The sequence below is a fragment of the Jaculus jaculus genome, chromosome 4 (assembly GCF_020740685.1).
Source record: "Jaculus jaculus isolate mJacJac1 chromosome 4, mJacJac1.mat.Y.cur, whole genome shotgun sequence".
NCBI lineage: Eukaryota > Metazoa > Chordata > Mammalia > Rodentia > Dipodidae > Jaculus > Jaculus jaculus.
Genome location: NC_059105.1, coordinates 3,625,387 through 3,641,731, shown reverse-complemented (window position 1 = coordinate 3,641,731; position 16,345 = coordinate 3,625,387). Strand labels below are relative to the sequence as shown.

The following is a 16,345-nucleotide window of genomic DNA, read 5'->3' as shown; positions in this document are numbered from 1 at the left end:
TCCAAACAGAAATGCACATAATTGCTTACTAAGCTACAAGGTACATCTACATTGCCTTTACCTGTGTTCTCTAAAGAGAGGAGGTCAAGAACTTTATACCAGAAACAAGTACCTCCTCAGCTATAAAATAAGCTATGACAAATGGGACCTGGATGTTTAAATTATTTAACTCATCTCTAAAGTATTCCACGTCTGTAAAAACTTAAAACATGGCCATGGATTACCTCCACATGAAATAAATACACTCAAAATGTTTAGATTTTCTGGTGAAGCAGGATTAGAAGCAACAGATTCCCCCTCCACCCTGTCACCTGTTATTGGATATTGTGTCCTTTGAGGCAGCCCTGGCAAGACCACTAACTCCTGCAGTTCGTGCTGGCTCAATGTTGTTGCTGTTGGACTGTGCACTTAGCCTTCCCCACGTTTTTGGATTCAAGCTTGCCAGGAAGGAAGATTTAGGAGACTGAGTAGTGGTGGGGCTTTTGGCTATGAAAAGACAAAAGGGTATAGTCAAATTGCTTTAGCATAAGTGAGCAAAACCACCACAGTTTAAAACTAGCTGAAGAAAGCCGGGCGTGGTGGCGCACGCCTTTAATCCCAGCACTTAGGAGGCAGAGGTAGGAGGATCACTGTGAGTTCGAGGCCATCCTGAGACTGACTACATAGTGAATTCCAGGTCAGCCTGGGCTACAGTGAGACCCTACCTTGAAAAACAAAACATTAAAAAAAAAAAAAAAGCTGAAGAAACTAAGAACACTGGTCTCCAAGGACATAATTACTAACAGGACCTCCCATAATGTCACTCAATAACTTTACCTTGATTGTCTACTTTGTCATCATCTCTTGGAGGTGAATACTTTGGCCGTCTTGGCCCTCGTTTTGGCAGTCGTTTTCTCTTTAGAACATCACTTAATCGACTGTCACAGGAAAAATAAGGAGGTTAGTAATTCCTACTGAAAAAGCAAGCTAACCTAACCTAGCAAACATGTCACAAAATATTGTCATTACAGGTATTGTTTAGAATGATTATTTAATGCGGACTCTGTAATATGGAAACAGGAACTGGATTAGTAGCTATTAAAATATCTGATTCTCAGCATGTTCAATTTAATGATAAAATATAATGCACAAAAGTACATAAAACAAATATACAACACAAAGACTACAAATTAGAAAAAGAGGCCTAGCTTGGTGGCACACACCTTTAATTCCAGCACTTGGGAGGCAGGAGAATCATGGGCTCTAGGTCATCCTGAAACTACATAGTGAATTCCAGGTCAGCATAGGCTACAGTGAAACCCTACCTTTTAATCAAACCCAAATACATGAGCTTTTCTGTATGTAACATAAATGGAAACAATGCACACGACACTCAATGTTCATATTACTAAATACTTTCCTAACTGTTTACAATATCCACTCAAACTAATTTCATGGTGTGACAATGGCAATAACATTATAAAAACAAGCATTTACACCAGAGAATCTTCTATTTTCAGATGGCTGTAACCTTGGGACGACTCAGAAGGTTATCATGGTGCTGGAAAGAAGTGACTAGAGTACCGAGTAACATCTCGATCTCACCTTCCAAGGCTCAGGGTCTAATGTGGAAGAGGTGGTGGAAAGAATTTAAGAGCCAAAGGAAGAGTATAGGATTCCTTACAACGTGCTCCCTCCAGACATAAAATGGCCTCGATATCCATGACCTCATGGTGCCTTACACTACCTACACAAGACATACATCGTAAGAGGAGGGAAAGATCATGACATCAAAATAAAAGAGAGACTTATTGAAATAGGGAGGGGATATGATGGAGAATGGAATTTCAATGGGGAAAAGGGAGGAGAGAGAGGGTATTACCATGGGATATTTTTTATAATCATGAAAAATGTTTTAAAAAATTGAGAAAAAATTAAATTAAAAAATAACTTAATAAAAAAACTTATAAATATTTTGGTGGAACTTTAACCTATACAAATCTAGTAAGGAACATATTTAAAATTAGAACTACATATACATTTAACTGTCTATAGCAAATTCTATTTTATTTACTTTGAGGTAGGATTTCGTTCTAGCGCAGGCGGACCTGGAATTCACTATGTAGCTTCAGGGTATCCTCGAACTCACAGAGATCCTCCTACCTCTGCCTCCCAAATGCTGGGATTAAAGGCATGTGCCACCATGCCCAGCACAGAAATACTATTTTTATGTTTCAGTATTTGGTTTTTTTGAGATAGGATTTCAATATGTAGCTCAGGTTGGCCTCAAACTTACAATCCTCTTGCTTCAGCCTTCTAGGACCTAAAATGGAGAAGTCCACTCATTCCTGGCTGTAGGCTCTGTTCTTAACTACAGAGCACCATACCTTGCAATAGTCTCTCTGTTATTAATATCTTAGCATTTGAAGTAATAAATTTTTAGATTGCTAAAGCGGCACAAGGTGGGCTGATAAATAATATTCTACGTCAGTGACTCAAATGACATTGGAAAATTTTGAGGAAAAAAAGGGAAAGTCTTGCAATGTATAGAAATTCTATGAAATATACTTAATAATGTTCAAGTGTTTGAAAAAAAGAAATGGACCTTACAAATTAAGGTTTAATATATGATTCAACATCCTTAACAAAACTAAGTTCAATTAGTGCTGAAAACATTTTAAAGACAAGTACTTATCTTTCATTAGAATCAAGTATTAGATTCTATATTCAACTTCCTAATTTAAACTGGCTCAGAAATACTGAGTTGTCTCAAAGTACTCTGAGATTCATTGAGTATCTATGATGTCTCAGAGGCACAATTCCCATATTATATTGCAAAATCCTTCAGGAACTTTTTATAATTATTATAGTGATCAGGGTCTTGAAAGAGAATGCAAAGAAGGAACAAGGCTAGAAGAGAAAATGAAAGATAAGTGTAACCTCAGAATTAGGAAAGTTGGAAAGCTAGAAAACTGCCACCAGGTGGCACCAAAAGCAGCCTGTCATGAAGCACTTGCCCAGTAATATAGCAAACGCCACAAGAAAATACTGCATCAGAGTGTACAAGATTGACTGTAGGACCTCACTTACTCAGTTAACCAAGATATCTTATAGGCTAAAATGAGCAACATGCGATATCACACTGATTACAATATAGATTTCACAAATGTGGAAGATTACATAGCATTCCTATAACAAGAGTGAGGTGTTTCTGACACAAAATGAAAACCAGTGAGGATTTCCTAACATTCCTAGTAGAACAGTAGAGAAAAGGTGACAGACACATAGAAGTACACTTTAAGAATGACAACTTAAGGCTGGAGAGATGGCTTAGCGGTTAAGCGCTTGCCTGTGAAGCCTAAGGACCCCGGTTTGAGGCTCGATTCCCCAGGACCCACGTTAACCAGATGCACAAGGGGGTGCACGTGTCTGGAGTTCGTTTGCAGTGGCTGGAAGCCCTGGTGTGCCCATTCTCTCTCTATCTGTCTGTCTCCCCCCCCACCTCTGTCACTCTCAAATACATACATAAAAATAAAATATTTTTTTAAAAAAAGAATGACAACTTAGCTTTAAGAAAGAGTAACTTAAGATGGCGACCGCCTAGCTGCACTACAAACAACAAGGGAAAAAAAAGATAGATGCAGATCCTAAGAAGAGAGCTGTCCCAACATACCTCAAAAGGGGCCCAACTGAAACTAAGGACAACTGGCGAAATAAGCAAGGGTGATGTTTTCCTGTGAACCGGATACCAGCACAAAGGGGAAGGAGATCGACGCAGAGAAAAATCAACTCCTACCAAATCAGAGAGCCAGAGCCTCAGAGGCCCCCAACACCTCAGCACTGAAGCAGACCAAAAATGAACCCAACATGGCTCAGGGAAATCTTGCGGAAGAGGGGGCGGAAAGAATGTCAGAGTCACATGTTGGGTCATGATTTGCAGAGACATTTATCATACCAATAACTGGGGGCTAACTCCACAATGCACGACCCATTTTCATTAACAAGGAGGGTCTAATGGGAAGGGGTAGATCACAGATGAGCCTAAATAATGGTACCAAACTGTCTGTATTTACTGAAAAGAAAACTAATAAATTTAAATTAAAAAAAAAAAAGAAAGAGTAACTTATTTCCTCCCATTTGCTAGTTAAAACTAAACTAGACTTTACTGCCTTGCCCAAGGACTCTAATTTCTAGTATTTTCTATTGTGTCAGTAACCGATGTTGCAAAGGAACATAGGCAGCACACAGAGATAATCACAATTATGGAACCAGAAAACCACGTAACACCTTGTCTGTAACACTGTACAAGCCACAAATGTCTTTTGATAATCAATTACAGCAGTGTTCACATCTCTGTAGTTCCATAGGCCCAGTAGAGTCACCTTCCTCTCAAATTGAATATCCAACAAAGGATACAGGGGATGATGATATAACTCCATGGCAGAAGTGCTTGCCACTATTATGTTGAGGCCCACCATCATGAATAATGGCCACTGTGGTTGTTTTACTATTTGACTTTCCGACTCTCAGGTACTCAAGTAAGTTAAAGGCAGAGGGTTTAAGAATCACCATAAAGCTCTTACCCTTGAGGACTCAGGTCCAGAGAGTCATCCCTGCTGTGCTGCAAGCTGGGCGATCCCAGGTCAGCTGTGGCATTGGTAGCGGCCGTGGCTGTCCCACTGCTGACTGGTGTTGTGGAACCCAAGGATCCTGACCCATTCGTACATGCCTTTGGGGGACTTGTCAACAAAGATTCTGACTCTGCTAAGTGTTTTACTTGATGCATCACACCTTTATAGCAACAGAGACAAAAAGGAGTCATTTATAAGTCAGGAATTAAGACTACCTCCCCACCACTACTAAAAAATCCCTGGCTAAAAAAATAGATAGTAAATAGGGGAGGAAAGCTTAAAAGTCAAAGTTTTCACCTTAACTCTAGACCTTAAAATAGTGTTCATTTAACAGAGTTAATTCCAGGTCAGCCTGGACCACAGTGAGACCCTACCTCGAAAAACTAAAAACAAACCTGTAAGAAAATAGTGTTCATTTAAAAGATTTTCTTTTCTTTTCCTTTTTTTTTTTTTTTTAAGAGAGAAAAAGACAGGCAGACAAAGAGAATGGGTGCACCAGGGCCTTCATCTGCTGCGAACCTACTCCAGATCCCATCATGCACATGTGTACATTTTTGTCACTGTGTCTGACTACACAGGACCTGAGAATTCCAACATGAGTTCTTTTATTCGGCAGGCAAGTGCCTTAACAGCTAAGTCATCTCTCCACCCCCCTAAGATATTTTTATTGAGCATCTTCTAACCCTCAAAACCAGATCATATAAAGAAGTCCCCAAGTTCATTTTTACATTTTATAAACAGTAATTCATTTTAGAAATACAATATACATCATGATATGATTGCAGGAAGAGGAGAAAAGACTTTTAATCTATTATCTATGAATTTCGTGAGCTTTACAAGAATAGAAGAGGGCAGAAAGAAAGAGAGAGAGAATGGGGAGGAATGCTGTGAAATGCTGTCATCCAAATATAGTATGTGTTGAATTCATGACCTCATAGCAACTGTCACTACCTACACAAGAACTTCCTAATTATAAGGCCCATAAACATTCAGTCATGGATGGTAGAAGAGAACATGAGGCCCCCATTCCTCCCTGAAGGTTTTTACAGCTAATGGTTGCTGGAGGAATGGAAGACATTTTCTTCAATGGTATAGCCACTAGTTAAATTGCATGTGTTATGATAAATAATCCCCCTCCCATATTCAAAGAGGCAAATGTAATTAAAATCAATGATTCAAAAAGACAGAGCCAGGTGCACACACACACAAAAGGCATCAATGTCATAGAGGAACTAGTTGGGAGGTAGAAAGGACTTAATGGAAGACAGAAGGAAGGGCAAAAGAAGGTAATGGAACAATTTTTAAAATAAAGGATTAAAAATGAAAAAAAAAAATCTAGAAGGATGAAAGATCACATTAATGCCACCACCATGAAGAGCTATGGAAAAGCATTGATTGTCAGATCCTCAGAGTAAAGAGAACTCAACTATAACACTGAGACTGGAATGGTACGATGGTGTTTCCTATAGTGAAAGAACATACATGAGGTCCTATTTCCAACAAAGCTCATGTTATCTGTAGTGATTTTTCTGAGTGAACGTGCATACATACATTCACTTTTTTTTTTAAAGAGGTGAGCCTAGAGCTTCTATCAGATTCTTAAAAAGGTAAAAAGTCAAAATGATTTTAAGCAGTTCCACAAAAATTAATGTTGTTTAATCCCAGCCTGTACTAACTACTAAGACATGGCCAAAGTCAAATGTACTCAGGGAAACTAAATGACTATGGTTATATATTCTTTACAGAAATTTCGAATAAAGAATGTTATGCTTTTGAGGGACAAAACAGTGCTGCTGGAGCATTCCATATAGGAGGAACAAATTCAAACTGGAAGGGAAACAAGACCTCTTGGAAGAAATTAATATTAATATTTTTAAAATTTTTATTTATTAGAGAGAGAGAGAGAGAATGACAATGGGCACACCAGGGCCTCTACACAGCGAACAAACTCCAGACACATACGCCACCGTGTGCATCTGGCTAACATGGGTACTGGGGAATCGAAATTGGGTCCTTTGGCTTTGAAGGCATGCACCTTAACCACTAAACCATCTCTTCAGCCCTAAACTGGATTGTTTTTGGCTTCTGCGTATGAGGCATGGTAGTATATGAATGTGTATGTGCCCTTGAAGCACCTCATACACTTGCCTGCAAGGGAAGATGCTTGCCTGTGGTAGTCAACCCACCACTGCCCGCGTCCTCTGCTCTTCTACTAGTTCCTGTTTGAGTCCGTCTCTTTACTGATACCACAGCTTGCTATAACCATCCCCCACTGTACCTTCCCTCCCTCCATAAGACCAGTAGATTTCTTGGCCTCTGCTCCCCTTTGCAGGACTGTGGTTACAACACCCAGCTGCTTATGTGGAATCTGAGACTTGAACTTGAGCAGTTTCAAGCCCCCTCAAGGCCCTCATACTTGCATAGAAAGGCTCATTTAATTGTTGAGTTATCTCCATAGCCTTAAATCAGCATTTTTTTATAGTAGCAGGACCTAGCCAGATGTCAAGCAATAGGCCCAGTCTTCATAAATGTTCCTTATGTATATGCTATAAAATCGTTGAGGAAAGAAGACAGAATCTGATAGCACAGTGCATTCTATCAGTTTAACAATAGTCATTGGGTTGGTAAGGGGAGGGAAAGACTGATTCTCGTATACTTCAAAACAGGAGAGGTATAAGAAAATCAAATATAATACAGAATGCAAAAGATTAATTTGAAGCTACAAATAAGAACACCAGAGTCTAATATTAACACATTATAGGAAATATCAATTTGTATACAAACACTGGACTTGTTAAATAAAGTCAATGGGCTGGGGAGACGGCTTGGCGGTTAAGGGCAATTGCCGCCAAAGCCAAAGGACCCAGGTTCAATTCCCCAGGACACACGTAAGCCAGATGCACAAAGGGGTGTATGCATCTGGAGTTCATTTGTAGCAGCTGGAGGCACTGGCATGCCCATTCTCTCTCTCAAATAAAGAAAAATACTCATTTTGGGGTAATAAAGAAATTTGCTTTGCATTTAACATAAATATACATTTAAAAAAAATTTGGGGGCTGGAGAGATGGCTTAGTGGATAAGTGCTTGCCTATGAAGCCTAAGGACCCTGGTTTGAGGCTCAATTCCCCAAGACCCATGTCAGCCAGATGCACAAGGGGGCACACACGTCTGGAATTCATTTGCAGTGGCTGGAGGCCCTGGTGCACCATTCTCTCTCTCCCTCTCTCTGTCGCTCTCAAATAAATAAAACAAAAAAAATTTTTTTTAATTTGGACTGGAGCAATGGCTTAGCGGTTAAGGTGTTGGTTGGCCTGCAAAGCCAAAGGACCCAAGTTTGATTCTCCAGGACCCACATAAACCAAATGCACAAAAGGGCACATGTGTCTGGAATTCGTTTGCAGAAGCTGGAGGTCCTGGTGTTCCCATTCTCTATCTACCTCTTTCTCTCTCTCAAAAAAAAAAAAAAAAAAAACTTTTATTTGAAGAAAACTAATTTTAAATGTTGAAAAGCTATTCCTAATTTGATCAATACTATATTAGCCTATCTACTGTTTGCTCAAGATGTGAAGAAATTAAAACCTACTATAAGAAAAAGTGATAAAGCAAATTGAAAAGAACTATAATTGTTTGCAGAATGTAATTTAAAACAGTTCTTTCTTATTATTCCCACAAGACATTAGTATCTCATAAGATTAAAAGCACCATAGTAAAATATGCTTTTTCTTTTGACAGGTTTATCTCAGGAAAAGAATGGAAACACGCTGCATCTCTGAGGTGGACATTCAACATTAAGGTGCTTCAAACTGAAGCCTCCTCTAAGATTGTTCCATGCCTTACAATACAATAATGCAGTTTCAACACAATAAGTGACAAAATAAATCTCTAATCTTGAAACTATTTTGATTTACTGACATAATTCACTAGAAAGAAACCAGCATGAGACTTCTTGAAGAAATTTTTATGGCCATACATATGATTTTTAAAAGTATGACTAACTCATCAGTTGACAGTAAACCTGTATATACACAAATATAAAACAAACTATAGTTAATAAAAATTAAAAAATTTTAAAAAATAAAATAAAATAAAACAAACTATATATACACATTCTACATATACTTCAGTTTACTAAAAGAGCTAGTAGTTTGTCTACAGACAGGAGGTATATTTCCACAAATTATTATCATGAATGACATTACCTTCTCTTCTGAAGTACACACTAAAAATATCAGGTAACTTCTGCATTAAGATTTCTGCCATCTGCAGCGCTCCAACTACTATCTTCAGGTCTTGGCTTGATAGCATGGAAGCAATGTGACTAGAAAAAGAAAGCATTTGTATATAAAACTGCCTATTCAACTTGATCATTATTTTTGGCAGTATGTTTTAAATTGTAGAATGAAATATGTCTAATTGCAGCAACAGCCCATTTTAGTTACTAATTTTTTAAGTTTTCTATAACTATAAATAGGCATAAAAGGATTCAAGACACTTCAAAGTTTTATGTGCCTATGCAACCCCCCCACACCCTGGTACTATTACTTTGTGGAGGTTTCTGGAATTACTTAAGTTTCTAAAATGTTTTTAACAATTTTCATAAACACACCTTGAAACAGCATGATTTTTCAGAACATCCTTCAGAAGTTCGGCATCAGCAAAATAAATTATCCTAAGAATTGCTCTAAGGCACTTATGTCTGACTGCAGGTCCTGCTGAGGAACTATACACTTCATAAAGAACACCAAATAATGTCTTAATGAAAGACTTAGCCAGTTCCGGATCCTCTTTCATAAGCTGTGCTCGAGCATCATCCTTCTTTAACTCTGAATATCCACCTGTTATAATAAATGAATAATCCTGACATGACAGCCTTCAAAACCATAGTACACAAAAAGCAACAGTAAGATAAAATTTAGCTACAAAAACCTACTAATCATTCTGGCCATAAATGCTATTAAGGTCCCGCTACACTGACTGTACCTCTTCATTGTACCAATCTATGTTCTATGATATACTTAGGATATTTCAATATTAACTTAACTCCTGCAAGAAATAAACAAGAGGGCTGAGGAAATAAACGGCTTAGTGGTTAAGGGCTTGCCTATGAAGCCTAAGGACCCTGGTCAAGGCCCAATTCCCCCAGACCCATGTTAGCCAGATCCACAAGGGGGAGTACAAGTCTGGGGTTCATTTGCAGTGGCTGGAGGACCTGGCGCACCCATGCTCTCTCTCTATCTGCCTCTTCCTCTTTCAGTCTGACACTCTCAAATAAATAAAAACGAATAAAATATTTTTTAAAAATCATGTATATTTGTTTACATACTGATGGAAAGATGGTCGTAAAGGTGGGGCAGATATAACATGAACAAATATATCCCTACGTTAGTTAATTTTAACTGGACTACCAGAATATCACTAAGTAAGAAAATTGTAAGAAAGAGACAAATACTCATTCAACTAAGGCACATAGTTTTACTGAACTAATTACTGTTTTGAAGCTTCCTAAGGATATCCAATGAAAAAGCAGTTCCAGAAAACATACACACAGCAGATTGGCACTACGTATTTCAAAAGATACTTACTAGTGTTAGTATTGGCTAAGGGGTTAGGTTTTCTCTGAATGGCACGTGCTGTTCCCGTGTCCTCATTGATTTGCTGCATAGAATTAAAATCAATAGTATAAACTCGTCCCAGAGTGGACAAGCTTATCTCATCCTCACCGACCTGATGGGCTGCCTGAGAGCAAAGAGAGAGAAGCCTTGAATATAAACATGGAGAAATTCATGACCTTAAGACACAGCTGGGACCCTCCACACAGGCTATCTTATATGTTTATTTCGTATGGTTGGTGAAGTATACAAAACTTGATAGTGGTGACCTGACAAAACATTCATGAAAAATTGTATTTAATTAAAGTTATATACCTTGAGCCTTATCAGACACCATTAGACATAAGGTCAAGGTAAAATGCTGATGAAATATCATGTCATGTAGCGTAACTGATATGAACACACCATTTGTATTAAGAAAGCTTTTAAGACATCAGTGAAAAAACTGTTATCCATAATCTTAAGATTTTAAGTCTGAAATTATTATTTATATGACACAATCCTAGTAACTCATTAAAATCTTCCCTTGAGCCAAATAATCCTATACAAGGGCAACCAAAGGCAACCTTAAATTTAAATAGTACTTAAGATTGTAAGGAACATAACTACAACTAAGATCTAAGACTAATCAGCATAGTGCAAGTATTACTCAGAAAAATATATATGCTTGATTTAAGAGGCCAGAGAACTCATGCAGAATATGCTAGGCATGGTGGTACATGCCTAAAATCCCAGCATTGGGAAGCTGGGGCAGGAGGATCTCAAGTTCTAGGACAGGATATGCTTAAAAAATAAAAAAATTTTAAAAAAGCTTATAGTGAAGATGCAATTATCAGGAAAATGCTAAAGAGAGTTAACACTTAAAAGACAGAGATTATGACTACTAGCAGGTGTGGTCTGCTTATAAGATAAAGCTAACGATACATGAAAGACTAGTCAACAGTTAACTTTTGCATAAAAGCAAGCTGGCTCTGGTTTCTGATTTCTTGAGAACTTCTAGTTTAAATACTTTATCAAAATTTGGGCTGGAGAGATGGCTTAGTAGTTAAGATGGTTGCCTGCAAAGCCAAAGGACCCAGGTTTGATTCCCTAGAACCCACATAATCTAGATGCATAAGGTGGTGCATGTGTCTGGAGGTTGCTGGCAGAGGCTGAATGCCCTGGCATACCTATTCTCTATCTGCTTCTTACTTCTCTCTCAAATAAATAAATAAAACAAAAGATTTGGAAAAGGGAAATTTAAAAATTATTTTTAAAAGATTTATCAAAATTTACTTTTTTAAAAAACATTTTTCGAGATAGGATTTCACCAGGCTGACCTGGAATTTACTATGTATTGTCAGGGTGTTCTCGAACTCACAATGATCCTCCTACCTCTGTCTCCGGAGTGCTGGGATTAAACCACCATGCCCAGCCCCAAATTAACTTTTTATAAACGACTATTGAGTTCTCAGCTCTACAACGGATTGGCTGTGTCAGTCCTCCCTCCCCACATTCCTGGGCCCACGCTGTGCAAGATTAGGAAACATTACTAAAGTGGGGTAAAAAGAATCTAAGCACCAGAAGAACAGTGCTTTGGGAACAGGATATGCCACAGCACTCAAACTCACAGCAGCTGTGATAACCTGTTTATCATGTATCAGTTAACATGGTGCCATAAATGGGGGCAGGGTCATAAAAATCCACTCTTCCCAAGAAGCTAATGGTAGTTAAGGATTGCTAGAGGAAGGGAAGCCATTCTCCTTAGCAGTGTATCCACTACTGAGGGTGGAAAAGGGGGATTCAAAATATGATATATATCTTTTAATCTGTTAGCAAACAAAAAAGGAGGAAAACTGATTTTTAGAAACTAATTTGTGTAGTGGATGGGGTAATAAATCAGAGATTGATGGTGACTGCTGGTAATGCCCGCGTCCCAGTTTCAAATCCCTAGTACCAATGTAAAGACAGATGCACAAAAGTGGTGCTAACATTTGGAGGACATTTGTGGCTATAAGAGGCCCAAGAGTGACCATTCTCCCATTATCTCTCTCCCTATTTTGCTCCTCACAAATAAATTATGTTTTAAACAAACTAGTCTGTGAGGTACACCTTTATAAAAAGTCAGGTACGCAAGAGTTATGAATGCTGATGCAGTTAGAAAAATTGATATAGGTATCTTATATACTGAAAATGTTAGCCAATGATGCATGGTATCTAAAATAATACAATCTTTTATTGGGATGAATATTTTGCTGATTTGAGACATACAACGCCCCCTCCCCCGAAGAAAAGTATCATATACCCAAGACTGGCTTTAAACCCACTATGTAACTGAGGGGGACCTTGAACTTCTGATCGTCCCACCATTACCACCTGTGCCACCACAACTGATTATGCTGTTCTGGGGATTGAATCTGGGGCCTGATGCATGCTAGGCAAGCAAGCACTTAATTAGCAGGGCTATAAACCTGATCTGAACGACTTGAAAATTTCAATGCAAACATAGAAACAAAAATGAAATTCACATATAAATTATAACAGAGAATCACTGGCAACTTTTTGGCCATATTCCTCTTCTTTTATATTATTCATTAGGAAAAAAATCTTCTATTTATTTGAGAGAGAGAAAGAGAATATGAGAATGGATACCAGGGCCTCTAGACACTGCAAACTCCAGATACATGTGCCATCTTGTGCATCTGTCTTTACATAGGTACTGGAGAATCAAACTTGGATCCTTTAGCTTTGTAGGCATGCACTTTGCCACTAAGCCATCTCTCCAGCTCTGTAATTTTCATTTTTGAAATATTTATTTGCAAACAGAGAGAAAATGGGCATGCCAGGTCCTCTAGCTGCCACAAATAAACTCCAGATGCATGTGCGACTGGCCTTACAGGGGTCCTGGGGAACTGAAGCCAGGTAACTAGGCATTGCAGGCAAGAGCCTTAACCACTGAGCCATCACTCCAGCCCCAGTATTATTCATTGTGTCTTATACCAAGGAGCTTATTGCAAAAGTCACATAATTTTATTTACTATCATTGATATATTTAAAATGTATCCCATTAACAACTGAATTATATAGTAGTACATCACAACTTTTTTGGGGGTGTGGGGCTTTTTTGAGCAGGGTCTCACTCTAGCCCAGGCTGACCTGGAAGTCACTATGTAGTCTCAGGGTGGTCTCGAACTCAGAGCGATCCTTCTACCTCTGTCTCCCAAGTGTTGGGGTTAAAGGCGTGTGCCACCGTGCCTGGCAGTAAATATTATTATGAGCCAAGAAATTGAGAAAAAAAAAAAAGTGCCACCATGCCTGGCTCACAACTTTTCTGATTTTTTTGAAGTATGGTCTCACCCTAGCCCAGGCTGACCTGGAATTCACTAGTCTCAGGGTGATCTCAAATCATGGTGATCCTGACTCCTGTGAGCTGGGATTAAAGGTGTGCAACACTACACACAGAAATCAACTTTCTTATTCACTCACAGACATACATTTTCAATGTTCTTCTCCCCCCACCCCCCAAAAAATTCCAAGTCTGTAAATCCCTGTATGGGAGATCAATTAATTTTGGACTGAAATAAGCAGACATGTTTTTAAACCATAGCCTAACTCCTCCAATGTTTCCTTTCAGAAATGAGGAAACTCTAGAACAAAGAACTTTTATTACTTGCTCCAAGTCAACCAGGTAGTTAGCAGCAGAAGCAGGACTACAACATCATGTTTTCTGACCTGAATAGATATGAGGACCTTGTATCTCAGGAGACAAAACAAGAAAATCTTAAGTTAATTCAAAAGTGAGCATATTGCACCACACACCGCCACCTCCCCATTCCATCCCTATGCCCACAATCCACTAAAATAGAAATATTTAAACGGTACGATGAAACTACTACCTCAATGATCCGGCTATCAATCCTGTTATAGGGATGCCACAGGCCCCGGTCATCGCGCCACTGCCATATTGCACCATCAGTGTTCTGTGCATTTCCTTTCTTCAACATGGTATCAACTGCAAAAATACCTTCTTTCGGTAAACACGGCATGAGTTCACTGAAAACACACAAGTGCAATAAATTTACTAAGTACCTTCCTCAACATTAGTAAATGGAACATCTCTACAGTAAAATAATCTCATATTAGTTTTTTCCCCCCTTTTTACCAAATCAAAGATGTAAGTTCATAGAGTTCTTGAGGACTACGTGGAACAAGATCTATCTGCTCCTGACAACTTCCATTGGAGGCACCACACAGGAGGAAGTGAAGTGTTTCTGCAATGTCTGTAAAGCCAGCACAAGAAAATAGCCCATTTAAGTAGTGATTGTACCTACTTTATGAGGCAATCAATCCTTAAAGGGAAAAACAATGAGAAGCAGTTTAAATAAAGCATCATAATATAAAAATTACATTTAAAAAAATCTGAAATAAGGGCTGGAGAGATGGCTTAGCAGTTAAGGAGCTTGCCTGCAAGGCCTAAGGACCTATGTTTGATTCTCCAGGTCCCCATGTAAGCCCAACACACAAAGTCACCCAAGTCCAAAAGGCTGCACAGGCTTGCACAAGATGGAACACTTGTCAGGAGTTTGACTGCAGTGGCTAGAGACCCTGGCACACCAATTCTCTCTCTCTCTTTCCCTCTCTCTCTCTCTCATTTAAAAAAAAAATCTGAAAAAGAATTTATGTAGATTGTAAGTTTCATTATATGAACTTCCCTTGAGTGCATACCTTCTGTCTAGCTGTCTAATAATTTCTTCCATAGCACCCATGAGACCTCCAAAATCTGTTATTACTTTAACACTCTCAGTACTTTGTACAAAAGTACATTGAACAGGTTGCCATTCAAATATATTTATATACTTATCCTCCATTCAAATATACAGAAAACGTGACAAACAGGATATAATGTAGCCCTTAGAAGCATCTGAAGCTTACCCCTTTCCTGCCCTATATGAAATTGTTTACATGTCACCTTGATACAAACATCACTAAAACGGTTTCTACGTAAGTTTCCATTCCCAGAAGACATCAGTTTCTGGAGGACTTGCAGGATAACCACGTAGATAAATCAACACTGTGAGTGGAGGGGAGGTCCCAGTCACCACAGGTTCACTCTAATGGCTGAAGCCTAAAAGACAGAGCTAGGTCTTCATCAGTTGTGGAGTGTGTGTTTCTACATATAAATCTTATACATATGCAAAAATCCCCAAGTTCAATAAGTGATTAAAATTTATAAAACTATCTTGAAAAGGTAAAGTTTTGCTTACTTTATAAACAAATGTGAATACACTGAGGGGTACATTATGAGAATACTTTAATGAGCTGAGAATGTAACTCAATGGTACTGCCTAGGTTATATGAGGCCTTGGGTTTAATTCCCAACACCACAGAAAAACAAAAATAAAGGTAGGTAAGGTACGCATTCTACTGTTCCACTTTTAAAGATATCAGAAGGCAGTAAGAAAATAGATCCCAACAGAAAAAAAGCCAACATTTTTGTGATGAATGAAAAAATATCTTGTGGCTTCCGTATGATAAATGGGGAAAATTTTCTGGACTATGCAAAAAAAAAAAAAAAAAAAAAAAAAGTAAAAGCATGATTTGAAGAAAATATACATTTTAAAGAATTAGGCCATGATTTACCAAAATGGCAGTTAAGAGTTATACTATACTGTGTCACACAGTAACTAGAGATAACCTGTATTTCAACCCAAATCAAGTTCAAAGTACTACTAGATGCCTGGAAAAATGCCTTAGTGGTGAAGTTGCTTCCTGCCAAGCCAAAGAACCCAGGTTCACTTCCCTAAGACCCACATAAGCCAGATGTACAAGGTGGCACATGTATTTGGAGTTCATTTGCAACAGCTGGAGGCCCTGGTGCAGCCACCCAACCCCCCCCCCAATAAACATAAATAAAGATCTTTAAAAAAGAGTTACTATTAACATGGGATATTTTGTTATAATCATGGAAAATGCTAGTAAAATTTTTTCTTAAGTTAAAAAAAGTTACTAGAGCAAGTTAAATTGAACTGAGACTACTTTTCAATCTCAGTAATACAAATATTTTGTAGCAAGTTCTATATCAATACATAAATTCACAAGAAATACAACTTAACATAAACCCAGGTTTCCTAAATACAAAAATACTGG

At 38.3% G+C, this 16,345-nt stretch overlaps 1 protein-coding gene across 17 annotated transcripts in view; it reads right to left on the bottom strand.

Annotated features, from left to right (window-relative positions):
- The window catches only part of Trip12 (thyroid hormone receptor interactor 12), a 159,637-nt gene that overhangs the window by 37,950 nt on the left and 105,342 nt on the right, over nt 1-16,345 (bottom strand). For 8 of the 17 annotated variants that reach the window (XM_045147308.1, XM_045147307.1, XM_045147305.1 and 5 more), the window contains 8 exons: nt 14,361-14,478; nt 14,092-14,251; nt 10,193-10,346; nt 9,217-9,445; nt 8,810-8,928; nt 4,563-4,770; nt 817-917; nt 312-486 (listed from right to left, as the gene is read on the bottom strand). In XM_045147308.1, coding sequence (XP_045003243.1) covers nt 312-486; nt 817-917; nt 4,563-4,770; nt 8,810-8,928; nt 9,217-9,445; nt 10,193-10,346; nt 14,092-14,251; nt 14,361-14,478 — 1,264 coding nt within the window. The remainder of the gene's footprint in view (nt 1-311; nt 487-816; nt 918-4,562; nt 4,771-8,809; nt 8,929-9,216; nt 9,446-10,192; nt 10,347-14,091; nt 14,252-14,360; nt 14,479-16,345) is intronic. The other 9 variants (XM_045147309.1, XM_045147311.1, XM_045147316.1 and 6 more) reach the window with 3 other exon arrangements.